We start from the raw sequence: 23025 nt of genomic DNA, 5'->3' as shown, positions 1-23025 counted from the left end.
AATTCTTCAAAAAATATTCCAATTTACTGTATTTAGAGTGCAGGGTGGCCATATTTCTTGCTTTATAGAGGAGAATATTTCAAAGGCTGCCATAGTACAGCCCCTATTTGAAGGTGTCCTCTACTTGAAGGGCTCTCTGATCCAAATTTGGTTTAAAGATAAAGAACCATCAGAAGGGAGATTGGCCAGGGGCCAGGAATTTGCTTATCAACAGTTAGTACATGGACAGCAGACTGAGCAGGCACACACAGGTCACAGTCTTCCCCCATTATGGTGCAGTGTATTACTTTTCCTTTTAAATCCTAGTAATTATTTCTAAACTTGCATACACCTTAAAATTAGCATGGGCACATTTTATTCAACTCCCTGTCCTATCTTGCCCTCTTTTTTCTTTTTCTTTTCCATCCCCTTTTTTTGGGTGGTGATGGTGAAGGATTTCCTCTTTTTGCCAATGGGAAATTGGTTACTTTAGTCTAATGCAATCCCTGTACCTGGCAATTGGCTGGCTGGGAGGCTGTAGGAAGTGGTGGAAGTGGAGAGGGAGGCCTGACATTTGCATAGCCCTTACTTTTCTAGAGAAACACACACACACCCCGGAGCACCTATGGATAGGGTGACCATATTTGGGAAACCAAAAAGAGGACACCTAGTGTGTGTGTGGGGAAGCAGCTTTCTGAGTCCTGCAGAAAGTACGTTATTCCCCCGCCACCTTAAAGAATCCGATTGGAGTGGAGGAGGGGAAAGGATTTCATTCTGCACCACCACCATCCACTCCAGTTGGGGCCTTTTCTATAATTTCCACGAATGACCCACTTTCCCCTTTAAGACCTCAATTGGAGCTCAGGGTGGGGGAACGACGTGCCTCAAGAAAGCATGTCACTCCCTCCTTCCATGCTAATGGCAGTCTTAAAGAGGAAGGTGTGTCATTCCAGGACATTATTGAAAATTATAGAAAATCCCCCCTGATACCATGGAAAGAACAAAAACCAGGACAAATCCGGGGAAATCCTGACAGTTGGTCACCCTACCTATGGAAAGCTCTGCAGGCAGGAATGTCCCACCAGCAGTGGGGAGGGGGTCAAAACAGAGCATTGGGGGCATGTTAGGAGGATGCTAAGGCCCCTCAGTCCCATGAGTCAGGCATAATAGACCTTTTTATTCTCTCAGTATTTTAACACTTAATTTTAACTTAAATTTAAATTTTACTGTTCTAATTCTGTATTTTAATTTTATATCAATTTCTGCTGCGTGGTTTTATCCTGGTTGTGCTTTTTATACTGTATTTTGTATTTGTGTTTTTAGACTGTTGGTTGTCTTATTATGGTTTTAATTTTTGTGAACTGCCCAGAGGGCTTTGGCTATTGGGCAGTATAAAAATGTAATAAATAAATAAATAAATAAATAAATGTAGGGATATTAAAATAGCCCCCTTTCAGCCCAACCACAGTTAAGGCTCCATCACATCTAGGTAGAAAGGCAAGGCTCCTGTCACTTCTCCGTCGTCGCTCCCTGAAAACAGGAAGTAATGAGGCCCATTCAGTCTGTCAGGAGAGAGCAGCAACCAGACTTTTTCGTGCGGGGGGGGGGGGGCGTCGCAGTGCAAGGAAGGCCAGAAGGGGTGGAAGATGTGAGAAAGGCAGACGATGTTATGTCAGCAGTTAGTGACGAGCACGCAGTAAAACGCGCTCGTCGGATGGAGCTTTTAGACAGGAAAGCTTAGAGCTGGAAAAAGTGCAGAAAAGGGCAACTAAAATGATTACGGGGCTGGAGCATCTCCCCTATGAGGGAAGGTTACATCAACTGGGATTGTTTAGCTTGGAAAAAAGGAGGCTAAGGGGAGACATGAAAGATGTGTACAAAATTATGCATGGTATGGAGAATTTGGATAGGGAGACATTTTTCTCCCTCTCTCAAAATCCTAGAACCCAATGAGGTCATCCCGTGAAGCTGATTGGTGGGAGATCGAGGCTAAATAAAAGGAAGTACTTCTTCACACAGCGCATAGTTAAATTATGGAACTCATTACTACAGGATGCAGTGATGGCCACCAATTTGGATGGCTTTAAAACGGGGGTTGGATAAATTCCTGGAGGCAAAAGCTATCAATGGCTACTAGCCCGGATGGTTGTGTGCTAACTCCAGTATTTGAGGCAGTAAGCCTGTGTGCACCAGTTGCTGGGGAACATGGGTGGGAGGCTGCTGTTGCACCATGTCCTGCCTTGTTGGTCCCCGGCCAAATGGCTGGTTGGCTGCTGTGTGAACAGAGTGCTGAACTACTTGGACCCTTGGTCTGATCCAGCAGGACACTTCTTATGTTCTTAGGAAGTGATAGTGGGCTTTTCTACATGAAGTATTTATTGTCCTAAAGAACCTTACACTTCTCTACCTCACCAGCACTTCTGGCAACTTTTTTTAAAGAGCAGGGAAGATGCGGCTTTTAATTGCAAAAGCAAAAGAATGCAATTTCCCTGTGTGCATTTGCGCTATTCTGCTATACCACAGTGCTACCTAGGAATTACGTAGTAGGAAAGCAAACACTATTTGGGTAGTGCTCGGATCTCAATTGTGTGATGAAACCAAAAGTAGGTCCAGCAGATTAACAGTAGAAAAGCTCAGTAACCGCACTACAGAATTTTGTCACCACCACCACCAGATTATTCTGCTCATTTCTTTCTATACCTGTTCAATATTTTTATATTTATTTTTGTACTTTCCAATAATATCCTTGTAGTTGTTGATAGTTCAATAACAGAGACTAAATTTAAAAGGAAAACCTAAATAGGCATTGTAATTCATCAGTACAAAGAGACATTGGAAAGGCATGAAAGCTTATAGAGCATTACAGAGAAAGCTACCATCTATTGATTGGCCTGCATAAAATTGGTGGCAAACCAGCCCTCTACTTAATTACTGAGCTGATCGAAATGCACACACACCCTCATACGGTAGACAAAGATTTCCCTGGATGGGACAAGACTGTCAAAGGGCATACTAATGAAAGAGGTATTGAGCTTCTGTTACTCTGATCCAATGGCTGATGTGTAAAATGCTACTTTGGGATCAACGAATGTTAGTTAGGAATGCCTGAGCATCCATTTGCCCTGTAACAGGCTCGATCCTTTGGGTGTGCTTTGAACATGTCCCAAGCATGTGCCAAACACTTGCAGATACTTGACGTATCCCTCCCTGAAGCTTCTTTACTGACTCCTTCTCACCCTTCTCTCGTGTCCCACCACCACCGCCCTCCCCAAGGAATCTTAAACAGAAGGTTTTTTCCTTTTTCCTTTCTGCAGCCCTTGTTGGGTGGCATGGAGGCAGATTTAGGGAAGAAAGTATCCAGGGTAGGGGAAGCTTGGACTCCCCTTTCCCATGTGCACTACTACAAATCCATATCAGGGCACTGCGTGCTTACACTAAAGTAAAACATAAAGTTGGGATCACCTACATGCTATGCATTTAACGTCAGCTGTAGTTTAGGAAAAGGGGATGGTTTAGGTTTAGAGGTAGGAAAGGTATTAAGAGGGTTCCAGCTCTTCGGTGAATTACAGCATCCCAGCTGAGTCCATGTAGATTCAATATCCCAGCAGTGTACCAGGTGGGAACATAATGCTAATTGCATCCATTTCCACCAAGGTGAGCCTTCTTCTGCCCCAGGTATATTGGGGCCTTTAGGGGATCACGGAGAGGGTGAGAAGGTGGCTGCAGCAGGGGCTGAAGGTGAGTGGAAAACAGGGCGCTGTTATAAACATCTCTGTTTCATTCCTCCTAACATCCCTAACATTAGCAAGACCCTCACAGGGGATGCCTATACGGCAGTGGGCTCCCACCACAATGAGTTCAAACCCTGCGCTTTTGCTGCTGCAGGGGAGTGACAGCTAATCCTGACTGCAGCGAAGGTGCGGGGTTTCTGGTGCCAGGCCCACCCCTGTCCTCTGCCCAGGTGGATGGTGAGCAATCAGGAGTATCAGAGCCATGCCTCTGATGTGACTCCAGAGCAAGGCTAGACAGTGGATATGTCATACTTGCCTCGCTCCAGAGAAAAAGGTTGGGGGTAAGTCCTCGACTTTTTTTCTTCGGAATTTCAAGGGAAAGCCCTGCAGGGGCTGCAAATCTGCAGCTGCATCATATAACTGACACAGCACAGATTCGCAGCCACTGCAAAACTTTAGGCACATATAGACAGCCCCACAGTCAGATGGGCAGTGACCGCAACAGCATTTCTTCTGAATATAGGATTCACTTAGGCCCCGTTCAGACGACACGCTGAACCATGCTGCTTAACCACAAAATGGTTAACGGAATGCATAATGCATTCCATTAACCATGTTGTGGTTAAGCAGCATGGTTCAGCGTGTCATCTGAATGGGGCCTAAGCCAGTTCTTGTTGGGTTCAAAGAGGTCTTTGGCTTAAATTCCTTCTAAAAAGCACAGCTGACAGGGTTGGCCATTTCGTTTGGGGAAGGGTTAATGTATGACCGTGAGAGCAGTCCATTTCATTTTACCGGATACTTCAAATGGGAAATGCTGAGTGATTTCTTAGAAAATCTACATTTCCTAAGATTATCATTGAGCAAGACCTGTTTACATAACCAAGACCTTATGTACACGAGGTCAGCTTGCCCCATATGGCACCCAGAGATGCAAGCTGGATTTATTGTTGCCTTATGGTATTAAGAACAGATCAAGAAAAAGCTCTTCTATCATGTGGCTTACTTCTGAACCGACTTTCTGAAAATCTGTATTTTGTACAATGATTTATATCTGCTGGGGAAATCCCCCAAGCTTCTGTAATAGTTCCTACACTTTAGCTTGAATGCCAGGGGCACATTTCGACTAAAGTCCACAACAGCTCTGTCATAACAAATTTCATACATCTCAAAGCCTGTGCCAATTTGCCCCCTCTGATAACTTTTCTTAATTTATTTCAAACATTTATGCACCGCCTTTTCCCAGCAAGCCCAAGGCAGCTAACAACGTAAGTTAAAGCAATGACTTCACAATCTTAAAAAATAATTTGACACTTGCAATAAATACAATGGAGCACAGTTAAAATACTAAAACAGCAGAGAAAAAGAGCCAAGGCAGGAAACATAGTGACCACCAAAAGTCATTTAAGGGTGTAAGACTATGTATGTTTAGACAGGGAAAGACCAGCATTTCACTAGCCAGCATGGTCACTTTGCCACATTTTTCACCACTACGTTGAGATGTATTACATTTCTAGTTAAATTATAGAAATTACTAGCTTGACTCATGCAGACCATCTTTATTGTTCGGTAGCTGCCTGGCCTCTTCTCTGGGATTCCCCCCTTCTCACCCTTCCTCCCAGCCTCTTCCCCATCCCCACTAGCCTGCCAACCCATGGGACTTACTGAGAGTCCATTGGACTCCCACTCCCAGCCACTCCCCCCCCCCTTGCTGGTTCAGCAATATGTTTCAACGCCAGCTGTATTGGCTGCATTTATATATCATGTTGCTTGGCAACACAAAGTTCTTCTCATAGTTTGGAACCTCCAGCGAACAAAGCTCTTCTCATAGATCAGAACCTCCAGCATACGAAGTTCCATGCCACGCATTGCCATACATCACCTTAGCATTTTATAGAGAGAGATTTTCAAATCAGCATCACTAAATATAGGTTAATATAGGCACACTTCATGCAAACTCATGTCCTCTTTTGTTCTCTTTTCCCCAATGCATTTTAAGTGCATTTTGGTAATGCATAAGTGGCCACCTTGCTACTGAAAAGGAACCCTCCCTGTTCCCACTGACCCATATTCCTGGTGCCACTGGAACACATAGGAAATCTCAATAGGCAGGTATGTTCATACAGGACAAGTCCTTCAGGTATCCTGGCTCCAAACTATAACGGGCTTTAAAAATCATCATTTTGAAATGGCCCTGCAAAGAAATCAGATGCCAACTGTTTCAGTAAGAGAATCACATGTTCCCTCTAGGTGGCCATGTATAGGAAGCATGATATTTCCTTACTGAAACTACTACACTGTCTTCCAAATTGTTTCCAGGATGAATTTAAAGTACTGAATGTTAACAGCATCCTGGATCAAAGGTAGTTTCTGAGCACTCGTTAAAGGCAGACCTACATAAAGTGTGTTACAGTACTCTAGACTTGATATAACCAAGATAGGTGCCACCCTGGCCAAGGTCTAGTGCCAATTTTTATCATTATTGTACTGTATAATTTTTAAAAAAACATTTTCACGTATCTACATCTGTCTAACCACAAATAATGTAATTACTGAATGGGCTCAATATTTCTGTAAAGTAGATTCTTCTGCTGTTGAATCCTCAAAGATGAACTGAAGTTTCATAGGACAAAGCAGTATAGGTTTGGTGTATTTGTTGCCTCTGATAGTGTTGTATCACTTATTTGTTTATTTATTTATTACATTTATATTCTGTCCCCTTTCCTCCTACAAGGAATCCAAGGTGGTTTACTTGAGCCGCCTCCTCTGGGTGACCATATGACAGGAAAAACCCAGATTTGTCAGGATGTTTGATAACAAATCTGGGAAGGGGGTAATTATGAAATTTGAAGAAAAAAATGGATTTTCCTAAGGTGAAGTGCAGCTCTACTTTAATGGGAATTAACAAAAATGCTTATATCCCCATCATTTTTAAAGATAAAGAGATGAAACTTGGTGTAATGATAGTGCTTAGGTAGGGCTTTAGACATGCCAAATTTGAAAAAGATCTATTCATCCATTGATTTTTAGGATTTTTTAAAAAATTAAAATTTTTAATTTTTTTTAAATGTTATTTTTAAAGGTAATGCACGTATTTGCAGTTGGGATTTAATGCAACTTTTAGGTCAATGTCCAAGTTTGCACCACATTTTGGTTATGTGTCATTGGGGGAGTTAAATCGCATTTTGACATGTGTGCCAATTTTGATCTTTTTCTTTAAAAATGAGGGAGCTGTGGGCAAGGAGGGTGCATTTTCCACATTTCTTTTAAGGTGAAAATGCCTACTCAGGAGTAAGGACATAGAGTTAAATAGGACCTCTCTCCCTCACCCTTCATGGTTGAGTGGAGAACACCCTGCCCTCCTCTTTTGTTAGGGAGACTGCCCTTAGACACACACCCCAACAAAGAACCGGATGGTTGGATAGAACACAATGACAGCAATACATGGGAGGGAGGAGAGTATTTATTTCACATGGAGGGATAATAATCCAGACTTTCCCTGCTCCAAAAAGAAATGAAACATGGGGGTGAAGAGGTGAAATGAGTGCAGGATGCGGATGACAAAACTGCATACCAGGCATGGCTAATGTGCAATAAATCGCTGGTGTGATGGACCTCTATGTCTATGTGTGTTTTTCAATGCAACATCCTTTATGTTTTTGGAATCAAGCCAGAAGTATTTCTAGCAGTAAACAAGGCAGCTAGGAATAGCACCAACGTTTGCTTAGGTTAGATTAGCTCAGCAGGGATTTTAGTTTTATGTCCCAATTTCTTCTTTTTAGTTTGGTTTTTCTCTCCATTTCTTCTCTGGCATTATTAAATGCCCTCTTGATAGTGGTAAATAAATAGGCACCAAGGGCACAATCCTATGTATATTTAGACAGAAAAACACACTGCAACTCCCAGCATTCCCCAGTCAGCATGGGAGCTGCAGGACTTTTTCTGTCTAAAAAAGCATAGGTTTGCACCCTGATTTGTATAACTTCTTTGGAGCCTGTATTACTGTACTGCAGAAAGCACAGGGACAATTATTTTAAAAAAGAAAAGAAATGATGCCAAATATTATCTAGATGATCCCCTCACCCTGCATAATTGGCCTGCCCTGTCTTGACCTTTTTCATAGCCCCCCACCCCCACAAAAAAAAAATAACACTGGGGCCTCTCTCATGTTTTTTAAGAATAGGATTGTTGGCAGAAATAGTTTTAGAGAAGAACAGAAAGTGTGTGTGTGTGGCGTAACAGGGAAGGAAAAAGAGAAAACAAGACATCAAAGAAAACAAAGAGCAACGATAGGCAATTGGATACCCTCCAGTTTTTTGGACTACAACTCCCAGAATTCCTGACCATTGGCCATGCTGGCTGGATTTCAGGAAGCTGCTGGATGGGGCTCATGGGTGTTGTAGTTGAAAACGTCTGGAGAACACCAGCTTGCTCCAACCCTGGCAAAGATAGCTCTAGGGGCTAGATCTAGGATACCCCTCCCTCAAACAAGTTTTCTCATGGGAAGTTCCCTATGCCTGATTTTTCGGGATTTCCCTTCCCACAGCTCACCCCAGCTATCAGGGTCTCCTGTGTATGTTGTATTTTCAGGGGGCTAGAGGAGCTGCGGTGGGAAAGAAGCAGGGTGGGAGAGTCCATTTCTGCCAGCTCAGCTGATCCAGCGTGAATCTGGATCCAACCCACAGAAAATAGGCACAGAAAGCTCAGATGGCTGAGAGCTTTTCTATACAAGGCATCTATTGTGCACTCATGATTCCTTATTCAGAGTTGTTTACAGGCTCTTTATATGATGTTGTGAACTTCTAGTTTCACTTCTGTTTTTTCAGAGCCCTTTTCCAGGCTTTCTTAGAATGGGGAAACCGGCACTGTTTCTCCTTGTGCGTTTGAGCTATTCCACTATCGTACAGCTCCACCTAGAGGTCATGACATGGAAAAGCAGAAAAGGAAAAGCTCAATGTGTAGAGCTTGGAACTCAATTCTGCCACGAAACTGAAAGCAGATACAGCAATTAACCGTCTTGTATAGAAAAGCTCTGAGTAATGGAAATAGAAGAACAAGCAGGTGCTGAATTAGAGAGGCTGTGTGTAAACCTGACTAAAACCCTAATGAGTTAGGGGTCAAACAGATGTGGCACAAGAGATGCTTCAAAGAAAGACTGTGGAATGGCCACCACCTTCACGCCATAAGAACATAAGAGTCATGCTAGATCAGACCGAGGGTCCATCTAGTGCAGCACTCTGTTCACACAGTGGCCAATCAGCTGTCGACCAAGAACCCATAAGCAGGACACAGTGCAACAGCGCCCTCCCGTCCATGTTCTCCAGCAATTGATATATATAGGTATACTGCCTCTGATTCTGGAGGTAGTGCATAGCCATAAGGACAATGCCATACCAGTGAGCACCTGGAGGCCTCTGGCTGTAGGACCAAGAAAACTGGACTAGATGGAACTTGTCCTGCTCCAGCAATACAATTCTTACTCCCTTATTTCCCTTATCTTGTTGTTCTTCTCGGAACAATGATCCAAGAGAAGTTTCCCCTTATCTTACCTATGCTCTGCAATTCCTCTCCCTAGGCATAGCTCACAGCACAGAGCCGACAGATACAGAACAACCTGAGATCCGGCTGGTGAATGGTTCCAGTCGCTGCAGTGGGAGAGTGGAAGTGCTCCATAATGGGTTGTGGGGCACTGTTTGTGACGACAGCTTTGGCATCGAGGAAGCCAAAGTCGTCTGCCGGCAGCTGGGCTGCGCAGCTGCAATATCAGCCTTACGTGAAGCACATTTCGGAAGAGGAATCGGCAACATCTGGCTGGATGAGCTCCGATGCACAGGGACTGAGTCTGCCCTCAGTCAGTGCCCAGCGAGGCCTTGGGGAGACAATGACTGCCATCACGGAGAAGATGCTGGTGTTGTGTGCTCAGGTAAGGTCATCAACTATGGGTTGACTCACACTTTAGCAAGCCTTGGCAAGTTGCCGGGCGTACACCAGCCCAAGCGCCAATTTCTATCTTGGAGGAACTCTTGGTGGCCTCATTCCAGTGGTGGGCAGGGCTGAAGGCAAAAGGGGCGAGCTCAAAAATACCAGCATATTGTAGTGTGAAGCTCTTACTATGAATTACTAAGCCTTAGGAGAGGCATTTCAACCTTTTAGAATGGGAGGAAAAGTGCACAAGAGCCAGGAAACCACCCAATGATTGGAAGTGAGAACAGAGGAAAGGGTCTTGGTCATCTGAGGACCCCAGGAGAGCAGGATTTGGACCTCAGGTTGGAGATTCTGCACTCATGGCCTACACCTTTAGATCAGCTTGATAAGGCAGGATGTTATTATTAATAATAGTGCTATTTTAATAATAATAATAATAATAATAATAATAATAATAATAATACAATACATTGCAATCAACCAGACATAACAGTTATAGACAAAAAACCACTTACGTCATCAACATAGTAATACCTAATGACAAAAATGTTGTAGAAAAGGAAGAGGAAAAAAGAAAAATATACACCACAGGCTATGGAAGTTAAAGAACTATGGCAACAGGAAAAGGTCATAATTATTCCGTTAGTCACAGAAGTCACCAGCATCACACCAAAAAACTATACAGAAAATCTTCAGAAACTGGGCCTACCACACCATCATCCAGAAAGCAGTCATACTTAAATATGTTTAATAGTCAGGAAATTCCTGAATCAGTAAAAGACAGCATGACTTGGCAAAGCCCATCATGTCTGTCTAGAAAAACTGCCATGAGCGAGAAAAGAGAGATAATAATAATCAAAATAGCACTCTTCAAGTACTTGAAAGTTTGTCACACAGAGGAGGGCCAGGATCTCTTCTCAATCAGCCCAGAGTACAGGACACGGAATAATGGGCTCAAGTTACAGGAAGCCAGATTGTAACTGGACATCAGGAAAAACTTCCTGACTGTTAGAGCAGTACGACAATGGAACAAATTACCTAGGGAGGTCATGGGCTCTCCCACACTAGAGGCATACAAGATGCAGCTGGATAGACATCTGTCAGGTATGCTTTAAGGTGGATTTCTGCATTGAGAAGGGGTTTGGACTCAATGGCCTTATAGGCCCCTTCCAATACTATTCTATGATTAAAAGAAAAATCACAATAAATAATATCTGAACACTACACACCTGTTCAAGGCATAGGACAGAACTGGAGGGGGAAGAATAGACATTATAATCATAGTCCTAATCATAGTTACATTTCATGTGGCCAAAATTTCTTACACATGCGCTCCCTCATGTGCTGATAGCTGGTATTTACCACAAGAAGGGGAAAGGCATAGGAATTAACATGCTCCCTGAACCGGTAAATACCACAAGAGGACAACTTATCTGCTCATGACAGCATTCAGGCCTGAACCCAGCTGGTGCCAGTGGAGTAGCTGCCATCAGCACTTCTATCTGCAACAGCAGCAATACCTGAGAACCATTATGACAGGTAACATGTTTATGAAAGGAAGGATTGCATTTGGAGTTGGAGTACAACTCCCAAAATTGCCAAGCCAGATATGCCCCCCTTTTCAAGATGCCCATCAGAAGTGCCCACCCCCACCCCTGCCTCAAGGGTAGAAGCTCTTTTTGCCCTCTCACTGTAGCACCATCGTAAATTGCAGCATATTAATTTTCTACATGCGGTGAATTGGAACTGCTCACATGGTAAAAAGAAAAAGGGTGTGCTCCATGTTGAGGATACTGTGGCCCTTTCTATGTCTAAGGATTATCCCAGGAAAATGGAGGGATTGTCCCTGCCTGCTCTTGGGATCCCGTTTGTCATTTGCATGCACAGGGATGATCTCGGGATAAATGGTTGGTGTAGACATGCCTTATGTAGTATCCAAAGTAATTCCTACATGGAGTGGACCCATTGAAAGGAATAGAATGTATGTTAGTCATACCTAACTCAACTCCCATTCATTTCAATGGTTCTACACTATATACGATTAACATTGGAGACCACTCACTGTCAGTGAAGCTCAGAGAAATGCTGAAGCTAGGGAAGGCAATTTCCAGCACAAGCAGACCAGGAGGCAGGGGAACAAGATATGGTCTCTGCTGGTGGTGAGGTTCTGGATCAGAAAGTTGAAAGGCAGTAGAGCAAGGTGAGGCAGGGCCCAGATTGTAGTGAACCCAGGGCTCACACGGCCCAAGTGCCAGGACCTTTTGCTCAACAGGGATGATCTGCCACCCTCCTCAACCTTCTCTGTTCCCTCAGAGCTTATTTGCAATCCTCACTATCTAGGGATGGGAGGGGGCATGTTCTCAGAACAATATAATAGGCTTCTCTACGTGAGACTTTTTTTGCACACACAGCGTTCCTCACTCATGGTTGTTTATAGAAGCTTTGGAAAATGTCATGACCCTCCAGTTTCACTTCTGTTTTTTAAGAAAGTTTTTGCAATGGGAGAGAGTTGGAGCGGAGAAAATGCAGCATTTTTTTTTCATCCTAACACAAAGTGCAAGCCACCACTAATTAACTGTGATATTCTGCTATATCACAGTGCCACCTAGAGGTTATATAGTGGGGAGTACAGAAAGACAGGAAAGGAAAAGCTCTTTGTTTACAGATTCAAACTTAGTTCTGCGACGAAACCAGAAATAAGTACAGAGGGTGAACAACCTCGTCTAGAAAAGCTCATTGTTGTAAGCTATTCCTGTTATAACACAACGTATTTTGGGGTGGCTTCCTCTTGAATGGGCAATGAAGACCCATTCGCTTTAAAAAAGACTTGCTCTTGATGGAGATGAAAACTATTGGCATGGATCGACACAGTATTTTGTTGGCATGGATCAATACAACTGCCTGAATGTTTGACTGCCTTTCACAGCATGACTGTGAAGGGGACTATCAGTGATGAACCCCCACGCTTTGACATTTACGAAGTCAAGGCTGTTCAGTAGCTTCTCCCAATAACATGTTGCTCAAACTGTTGCAAGATGATCCCACCCACCCTTCACACAACACACCATCAACTTCTGGAGCTCACTAATACAGAATGTTTTGATGTCCATATATGTCCTTTAAAAGAATACCATTAATTCACAGGAGGTAGGTCAACCAGCAACTATTCAAAATAACAGGCAGAAAACCAATGTTTGTTGTCCAGCAGTGGTAAACCTCTAGGATCCTGGGAATAAAATAGGAGAGGGATTCTATTACCATACTCTGTTTGTGAACATACATGAAGAACCTGGTGATCTACTGCCAAAGGCAGAAGGCTGAAAACCTTGATCTCACTAAGCATGTGAATGCTTATGTTTGCATGTCAGAAAAAAATAGTAGTCTGTTTTTAAATCCAGGAAGGCTTGCTTTGAATGCCTGCTGTTTTAGCATCAACTGCATTGGATGTATTACGTTCTGTTTTCTCTCTAAACAGAGGTGAGGTTGGCGGGTGGTTCAACTTCCTGCACCGGCAGAGTTGAGTTGCTTAATAACCAAAGATGGGGAACCGTGTGTGACAACGGCTGGGATTTAGCCGATGCCCAAGTCGTCTGCCGGGAAGTAGGCTGCGGAAATGCTTTAGCTGCAGCGGGTGCAGCGAAATTTGGACATGGAACCGGTCCTGTCTGGCTGGATCAAGTGAACTGCACAGGAGAAGAAGACAGTTTAAGGAAATGCCCACCAAAAACCTTGAGGGAACATAGCTGTGACCATAGCAATGACGCCGGTGTGGAGTGTGCAGGTAACAATCGTGGAATTGTGAAAATATGAAAGGCCTGTAAAATCATATGGTCCACCCCCTTGCCTGAAAGATAGCCTCTCCACCTGTTCACATAACCCTGGGGCAGTAATGTCTGGCCTAAAACTAAGTGGGATTTGCAGCTGGGCATCTCTGGGCCAAATATGTGTTAAATTATTTGAAATTGCTTCCTCTTATTAGCAAGACCGTTCAGCAGAGAGAGAAACAAGGCGAAATGGAATGAGTGTTTACCAATCCCCAAAGCACATGGGCCATCTCAGAAAAACAAGCAAAATACTCTTCTTTTAGGGAACGAAGGGAAAAGCTTTAGTCATGAATACACAGACACAGCTTACTGTTTCAAAAGAAAAGTTTGTTCAGTCCAGTGTGTGTGTGTGTGTGTGTGTGTGTGTGTGTTCAACATGTGTGTGTGTGTGTGTGTGTGTGTGTTCAGTATGTGTTCCCATCAGCGGAGGAAGGCAGAGAGAGGGTTTGGGAGAGAGAGGCAGAGAGAAGGAACACGAAGCTACACATAGGATATAGAGCTACTAAAACTAGTCTTTCATCACAATTCCCATGAATTGACTAACCACTACACTGACCCCTTCCTTCCCAGAAAACTTGCAGATGAGGGTGTCATATTCCCAACGATAAGCACACTTGAGAAGGTGCTGCCTGGCCATTAGTTGCCATTTGAAGGGCCTCCTCTTCCTCCCTTGACAGAAACATATGTGTAAGGCAGGTAGAAAGGGAAAACCAGGAAAGTAAGAAAATGGAGAGGTGAAGCACCAACAGTGGCCTCAGTGATGGTGTGGAGTGGGGGAATTTGCTGAAAGACCTCTCAGTGAACAAGAAGGCGGCCATGGGAGACTTTTCTCTCACTTCTTCCTCACAATCCCTCTCCCCAGTCTGATGGAATCAGAACTTCTCTACAGATAGCCGCTGCTCTCTGCATGCTGCAGATGGGATGGACCTTCCATGGCCAATTGCTCTTATCATCAAAGAAGCTCTGGGTGTGGATTAAGGCCCATTTTTTTTTAATCCCTCCAGAAAGTCCCTCCTGAAAGAAAAGTTCAGGACATTTCCATGACCTGTTAGGGGTGAGACCACCTGAACCATAGGCAATAGTGAAGGCTCAATGGCAGGTGATTTTAGAAGAGTTCTTCAGAAGCAATCCCCCTTTCCTTTCAGACAGCAAATTAGACATCCTTCCATAAATTATTCTCAAATGGGAGATAGATCAGCCCCATCACCTGATCTGCTGTGTGTGAACATTGGGGAGAATTGGATAACGTATTCTTCATCTGTAATGTTGTAAGAAAGATTGTGGCTGGGACTGAGGTACAGTTGTCTCTTGGAGCAGCAAAGAAAAGCATGATGTGGGTGTATATGTGACGCCCTGCCCCCCATGTGTCATCTCACCTTCACCTGAGACACCAACAAGCACCCGACAGGACTGTCCACACCATTAGCACCCAGGACCACTTCAATCCCCCCTGTTGTCCGGGAAAGCCGCCGAATGGCTTGACAAAGAAAGATAAGACCAGCCGGTAGCTAGGTAACGAAGGTGTTTATTTACAGAAGCTAAACAGTGCAGGGAAAGGAGGGGAAAACGGGGGTTTGACAGCAAAAGTCAAGGAACAGGAACAGTTCAAGGAGCAGGCTTGTAGAGTAGTCAATGTCCAGTCCAAAGTCAAGGGAGCGTGGCAAAGAGGAGATTCGATAATGCAGTCCAAGTTCAAACACAGCCAACAGTCAGCGACAAACCAGTAACACAGTCCAGAGTCAGGGGCAACAACAGGCAAGACGTAGTCACAAACCGGTCCAAGGTCGAAGCAGGAATCCAGAGTAGGCAGACGTGGTCACGGGGTCCGGGAATCAAGACAGGAATCAGAATCCAGGCATTCAGGAACAAGGCACGAGGTCACAAAATCCAAGAGCAAAGGCTTCCGCCAGAATGCTCAGATAATCTCTGACACTTTGCAGGGCTCCCAGCTGCGCTTTTATCCTTAGTCAGAGTGCTGAGTCATGGCCTCTCAGCTGATCCCTAATTGCCTGGTGTTTCTGGTGGAGGCGGCGAGACCGGCGTCTGGTTGCCTTCTCCGCCCGCAACTGGCTGAAACCAGGCTTCTCCGCCTCCTCCTCAGACCTCTGCGGCTCCTCCATAGTCTTTGCTGGCATCAGGCCCTCAGAGCTAGCAGAGGTCCCAGCTGGCCTTGGCTCTTCTCTCTGAGGCTCTGCCACAGTCTCTGCCAGTCCAGCCTCCTCACTACCTGAGCTGGGCTTCTCGGTACTAGGTCCAGCCTCTACCACCTTCTCCTCATCTCCTGACTCCATCTCTATGCAGGGCATGACACCTGTGCTAATGACGTGTTTGAGGCTTTAGGTCTACTGCTGCTGCTCCTGTCTCGCCTCTTCTTCAGGCTCCACAGCCCAGCAACCTAGCCCTGTTTCCCATTCCGCTGCCACCATTTGTTGTTTTCTCCTCAGACACCTCCACGCCAGTTGGTTGTAACTATAATTGGAATTTATTAACTCAATTAATGCGTGTTCAAGCTTAATGGTTTTCTCAGTGCAAGTGCGTATGGTTACAAGGTTCAAAGCTTATTGGTTTCAGTCACTTCTTTCTTACAAGGTTCCACTAAAGACTACTAGCATCTTCTACTTCTCTCTACCTCACAGAATTCTAACCTACACACTGTATCTCTCACCCTCTTCACAAACCATCTCCTAACACTCGAGTCAGTGGAATATGAGGATTTGAGAGTTAGGAGATGGTCTGTGAAGAGAGTGAGAGATACACACTGACACCTCTACAGACTCATCTACACCCTCCTCTCACTCACTTAACTATATATGATACATTTCTCCAGCTCCTCCCACTCTTACTCAGCCAATCTGCACTCCCCCCTCAACCATCCAATCAATACACAGGCATTCAACCCCCCCCTACTAATTATAAGTACCTTGAGGCCTACTTATTTCCTGAACCTTATACATAATATAAACAATAACGTTGTACATATATTTACATTTATAATATATAAGGCAGCTGAACATCACAGTATGCTTCTTCAAGTAAAAGTACATTTGTCTCCTGATATTGTAAGAGATGATAATGATGATGATGATGATGATGATGATGATGATGATGATGATGATGGATTTTAAAGTAGTTGCAAAATTGCTCCAAAATGGATGGGAAAGGGTGCATAAAGTTACAGGTTCCAGCCAATCAGAGCTGTGCACAGCCAGCTTTTACTTTGAACCCAAAGAAGCCATTTCCCCTGCACTTGATCTCAGACTCAGAGAGAAGGTTTGCATGTTTGAACAAAATGCAGCAAGTGCACTTCCACAGCAACCACACCAATCAAATTATGAACACTTGTAGGCATCCCACACAACCCCGGGCCACAGTGTGATAGTAGCAGAGGACAGGGACTTTATGAGAAAGCAATTATACAGGACAGTGGCTCCAGAAATATTCATTCTTTGTCAATTATTTCCATCCTTCTCAGAACCACCCGAGATCAGATTAACAAACGGCCCCAATCACTGTTCTGGAAGAGTTGAGATATTGCATGAAAAGCTCTGGGGGACCATTTGCGATGACGATTGGGACCTCGATGATGCCAAGGTTGTGTGTCAGTATCTTGGCTGTGGAAGTGCTTTATCAGCTCCACGAGGCTCTCGTTTTGGACCAGGAAGTGGTCCCATCTGGCTGGACGGCATAAACTGCACCGGGTCAGAGACGGCTGTCAGCAAATGCGAAGCAAAAGCATGGGGGGAACATGACTGCACCCACACGGAAGATGCCGGCGTCGTGTGTGCAGGTGAGATGCAGCCGCACTCATGCAAATTCAGAACTGAAGCAAGGAGAGTGGGAGGTTCTTCTGGTCAACTCTTGTTTTGCTGAAATGCTACCATAGAATATCATAAACTGATAAGGATCCAAATCTCCATCTAGCATGGAGCTGAGTACGTACAAAGGGCAGGACGGCGGCAGTTCACATCAGGCCCACCTTGGGCTGGGCCTGAACCAAATTCTACCTTCCTGTAAATGAAAACTATTAGATCTAGTCCAAATCGGTTTGGTACGTATCTGTCTACATGTTTTTTTGCCCAGTTAACTGGATGACATTCTCTGCCCCTTCGTGCAGTGTGGTGCTCATGGAACTGAATGGGGCTTTACTCTGAGCGTGTACTAATGTGTTTAACTCTTCTTGTCCCATCAGAGCTCCGCCTAGTGAATGGACCGAGCCGCTGCTCTGGGAGGATTGAGGTGTATCACAACCACGAGTGGGGGACCATTTGTGACAACGACTGGGATTTAAACGATGCCAATGTCGTGTGCAGAGAACTGGACTGTGGAACCGCCTTAAAAGCTACCCCAGGAGCACACTTTGGCCAAGGCCCCAATACCATATGGCTAGACAAAGTCAACTGCACGGGAAAAGAAACGTTCCTGAATGAATGCCCCAAAAGCGCCTGGGGAGAGAATCGCTGTGACCACAGGAGGGATGCCAGTGTGGAGTGCTCAGGTGACTTTGCACAATACCATGGCATTAGAGAAAGCTGTGTAGGGCCAAGCTTCCTGAGATCAAGATCAAATACTTTCTTCATTGCAGTCAGATATTCTGCCAAAGCATATTTTCAGGATGAAAGCTGGATGGCACAACTGTTCTGAAGGGAGTTGGTTGGTACCTACAAATAATGCCAGCAGGAGAAGGTGGTAGCTCTGACTTCGGTGGGGCTGTGAAGCCATTCTCGGCTTTAGTCAGCACCAGACAGAACTCTAAAGGAGCCGTCTAAGGCACTGAACCTATTTTTGGGGATAGGGTTCAGCACCTTAGATAGCTCCTTTAGAGCTCTGGATGGTCCTGACTGAAACCTAGAAAGGCTTCACAGCCCACTGAAACCAGAACCACCAGCCTCTCAAGGAATGCCAGGAATATTCAGCAGACACTCAGACAGACAATGCTAGTATTTAAAATAGTGTTGGTTCTCCCAAAAGCAAGAACAAATACTCACCCTCCTTCCAGAAGGCAGCGTCTTACCAGCCAGCTGCAAGAAACGGGCCAGAACTGTTTCCTTCAGGTCACACCCAAGTCGGTAGGGGTACAGTGGAGACAGGGGCTTATCCTGGTCTGGCCCCATGAAAGCATTTCCATAGCAAGCAGCTAACATTCCTAACTCTCTCAGCTGGGCTTGGGCTTCTCCCAGCGTGCGCCAGGTTTGGGTTGCAGCATCTACTTCAGTTGAATCTGGCCACGCTTGGCGCATGGCTAGGATGATCCAATCTGTGAGGCTATGTATCCCTTGAATTGTAGGAGCCATGTGAAGAATTTGCCTTAACGCTGGCTGGGTGGTCACTCCACTGAGTTTCACCATTTCATCTCCAGTTAACTGCACAGAATCTCCACCTGTATCCCAAACTTTAACTAACCAAGCCAGAGTTGTTTCACCTCGTCTCTACTGGTACTGTTGCTGTAAAGCAATTAACTCCTAGCTGGTGTAGTCTTTCATAGTTTGCAATGTGTCTATCACGGGCGCATTTTGCCCTGGGACTGTCTTCTGGCGAGCTCTTTTCTCTAGAAGGGGTTTAGCCTATGCCACAGCTTCAGCTTCTTCTTCACTCTCGCGTATGGCAAGATTTTCTTCTTCTGACGGATCGTTCCATGGATCCCATCTGGCTGGATCCCAGCCAGGAGACATAATCAGGCTGCACACTTTTGAGTGCCTATGACACTTTTTCTGGGTCCTGTGAATCAGCCTTGACTGCTCATTCTTCTGCTTTGTGCTCCAATGCTTCATTAGTAGCAAGGCTGTCCTGCAGAGTTTCTCTGGTTAGGAGTCTGAAATCTTGTTCTTTGCTTAATTTGTCTTGTAACTGCTCTATTTTCACTTTGCACTCTAGTTCTTTCTGCCCTGTGGTCCTCAATGCTGTCAGCATCAGCCTGGCTAAAGGGCTGGCACCCTGCCTCTCTCTCGCTGACCGTTTGCTCAACTGGAGCGATTCTATAGCTGTTAAGACATGAGCAGGCGTGCACTCTTTCTCCAACTCTGTCCATGTAACTGGGTCACACAGGACCACCAGATGCTTAGCAACAAGGCCCCACATGTCACTCTGTGGCTACCCTGGTAGCCAGTTGCTCACCCCGGCTGCTTCTGCTCCCTCCTTCCCTCTGAATCGGAACATACTTGAATCACTTGAGTGATTCTGCCCACTGCGCCAATAGTATCAATTCTTCCTGCTCTGGCCATGAGCTTCAGGTTGTTATCAGGGGTTAGCAAGGAGACAAAAGCAGCCAAACTCACAGGTTTGCTTACAAGGAAACTAATTTATTGGCATATTTCAGCACGTTCAGGCATATTCCAATAAAAGTGGCCTAGACTGCGAAAGCTTCCTGCACAAAAAGACCCTTCGGCAAAATCTGGACCCCACCCCTAGGCACAAGAACAATGATAGGATAACTGAACTTGGCACTGCTGCCAAGTTAAGATTAAGTAATTATTGCATGGGATTAATAACAAAACAGCTTTCTCATCATAAGAATCGATAGCATAAGTCTACATTGTTGTTGATAAACAAGGCACTACTTGGCATTTCTTTGGCACACATAAGCATCCCCTTCACCCAGATGCACTTACTAATTGGATTGCAAGGCTGGAATGCCAGCTTGTTAGAGCCTCCAGATACAGTACCAGGCTACATAAATAAGATACCTGATGTTGTCATGAGATCACTGTAATTGTGCTTTTGACCCATCTTTTCCATAACACAAAAGAATGTTGCTGACTGGTACGGACTGAAATAACAGTATGCTAGTTTAGAAGCAGAAGCAACCATTCACCCAGAAGCCTTTGTGGGCAGCCATGGTTTGCAAGCTTCCAGGCCGTACAGGTGGGGAGGAACGGGCGCCTCTCAAGCCAAAACAAAGCTCTATGAAGAGAGACTGAAAGAACTGGGCATGTTTAGCCTGGAGAAGAGAAGATTGAGGGGAGACATGATAGCACTCTTCAAATACTTAAAAGGTTGTCACACAGAGGAGGGCCAGGATCTCTTCTCGATCCTCCCAGAGTGCAGGGCACGGAATAACGGGCTCAAGTTAAAGGAAGCCAGATTCCGGCTGGACATCAGGAAAAACTTCCTGACTGTTAGAGCAGTGCGACGGTGGAATCAGTTACCTAGGGAGGTTGTGGGCTCTCCCACACTGGAGGCCTTCAAGAGGCAGCTGGACAACCATCTGTCAGGGATGCTTTAGGGTGGATTCCTGCATTGAGCAGGGGGTTGGACTAGATGGCTTTGTAGGACCCTTCCAACTCTGCTATTCTATGATTCTATGAAAATCCAATGAGCAAAACACTACACTTCCTGCTACCAGCTGACTATTCTATGGCTGTCAGCTGATCCTAATAAATTGGATGTTATTTATTTATTTATTTATTTATTTATTACATTTCTATACCGCCCAATAGCCGAAGCTCTCTGGGCGGTTCACAAAAATTAAATGTTATGCTATGTGCTGCACAGTACACAGGCACATCTAAAAATATGGATGAACACAGTTGGCTGCATTTCTGGCATGATTACAGGGACTGTCATGATGAGCCTCTGGACTTCAAAATTTACCACTGGACTTTTCTGTGTGTTTCCATAATAGTTAGTAGCCACCAGCCATTCAAAAACATGAACACTAATTTAATCCAGCATATTATAGCCCTCAATGTTCACGGAAGAACCCTTTTCAACTATTACTGAAATGAACGCCAAAAAATATGGCTCTGTTTCGATGTCCAGAGCCCTTCAGATGAAATAACCTTTTAAGGCAGGTTGGTATTATGGTAGGTGGAGTAGGGGGGCGGGGGTTGACTGCAATTTACTCCCTGGCCTGAGACTACCTCCTACCCCCTACACATAGTTCAGGCAGGGAAAGCCATCCCTTTTTCCCTCAGACCAGGGAACTTCTGGTGCTCCTGCTGTTTGGGCCTACAACTCCCATCAGCCCTAGCCTGTTGATGGGAGTTGTAAGCCAAAACAGATGGAGAGGCACGAGTTGCCCATGCCTACCCCAAAGGCTAGTTCCCAGCAGTGAGCCTAGAAATGGCTCACTCAGTCAGACATGAGCCCAGTCTCATGCACTGCATCTGCATTGCTTTCATGAATGGCCAGCCAACCACTTGAGTATCCCAGGGATCCTTGGGAGCAAAGACAAGGGAGGATGAGAAGCCGGGAGGGGAAGAAATAACAGGCCTTTAACCATATTTCAGATCCAAATGAGGTAAGACTGGTGAACGGGACAAGTCGCTGTGCAGGGAGAGTTGAGGTTCTCCACAACCAGCAGTGGGGGACGGTGTGTGATGACGGCTGGGAAATTGCCAACGCTGAAGTTGTGTGCAGGGAGCTGGGATGCGGGGTTGCCCAGTCAGCCCCACGCAGTGCTCACTTTGGAAGAGGAAATGATCCCATCTGGCTGGACGACGTCAAATGCAAAGGGACAGAAGCTGCCCTCCGGGACTGCCGCCTGAAAGGATGGGGAGAACATAACTGCAACCATGGCGAAGATGCCGGCGCTATTTGCTCAGGTAATGAGTGGGCACTGGAGGGCGCCATGCTGCAGCCTTGGAAACTGGCTAAAAGTTGGATTTGGGGTTTTATTTATTTTATTCATTATTACATTTATGCCCTGCCTTTTTCCTCTTCCAAGAACCCAAGGAAGCGTACATGACCTTCCTCCTCTCCCCTTTACTCTCACAACAATCCTGTAGAGTAGGCTAGGCTGAAAGTCAGTGATTGGCCAAAAGTCACCCAGTGAGCTTCACAGCCAAGAGGGGACTAGAAACTGGATCTCCGAAGATCCACTCCGGCAATCTAACCACACACACACCCTACACTGTCTCTTACTATATCACACTGAATACCTGGTTTATCAATAACCTTCCTGAGCTCTATTACTGATAGTTGAGGGGGGGGGAGAGAGAGAGAAGGAAAAGAAAGAGGAGACACAGTCCAATTTTTTGCACACTGCTTTCTCCATTTCTTGCATAAATAGATCCATGTAGTGGTTAATGTGTTCTCTGGATTGAGATGAACTTTTTTTCTTCTAAGTCCTGTTCCCATCTCCTCTATTGTTGTCTTTTATTTTAGTTTTGGGGAGACAGGGGATTAATGTGTTCACTGGATTGGGACTAGAAATGTTTTTCTCCCAGGCTATTCTCTGGAAGAAAATAGTGTCCACCACCTCTATTGTTGTCTTTTTAGTTTTGGCCTGGCCAGTGGGTGGTTGGTGGTTGGGAGTGAACTGGCCCTATTGCATTCTAATCAACTTATGGAACTGGACCCCTTATTCATTTCACCCACTAGCTGAAGCTTTAAAACAAGCTATTTCAGCACTCTGGAAACCAGCCACATTTGAGCTCATGGCTGCAACTATACAAATATTATTATCGGAAGAGGCATTGTCCTCTTCCAGAGTGGAGCATGAAGCAGTGACTCCACCTTAGGGACAACTACATGACGTGCCAAACGCATGATCATATTTTCTTATCTTTAACCTTTCAAAATTGCATCCAAGGGGACACCCACTCCAGATGCGGACTGTGATGTGGGTACGG

The 23025-nt window shown here is 45.1% G+C and overlaps 1 protein-coding gene across 1 annotated transcript in view; it reads left to right on the top strand.

The window, feature by feature from the left end:
* Positions 1 to 23025, top strand: part of LOC134406244 (deleted in malignant brain tumors 1 protein-like) — a 45813-nt gene that overhangs the window by 10729 nt on the left and 12059 nt on the right. The window contains exons 2-6 of the mRNA XM_063137570.1: positions 9283 to 9630; positions 13108 to 13413; positions 16929 to 17243; positions 17646 to 17951; positions 21682 to 21996. Coding sequence (XP_062993640.1) covers positions 9283 to 9630; positions 13108 to 13413; positions 16929 to 17243; positions 17646 to 17951; positions 21682 to 21996 — 1590 coding nt within the window. The remainder of the gene's footprint in view (positions 1 to 9282; positions 9631 to 13107; positions 13414 to 16928; positions 17244 to 17645; positions 17952 to 21681; positions 21997 to 23025) is intronic.

The sequence above is a fragment of the Elgaria multicarinata genome, chromosome 11, assembly GCF_023053635.1.
Source record: "Elgaria multicarinata webbii isolate HBS135686 ecotype San Diego chromosome 11, rElgMul1.1.pri, whole genome shotgun sequence".
Lineage (NCBI taxonomy): Eukaryota > Metazoa > Chordata > Lepidosauria > Squamata > Anguidae > Elgaria > Elgaria multicarinata.
The sequence above is the reverse complement of the archived record's forward strand: the minus strand, read 5'-3'. Positions and strand labels throughout refer to the sequence as shown.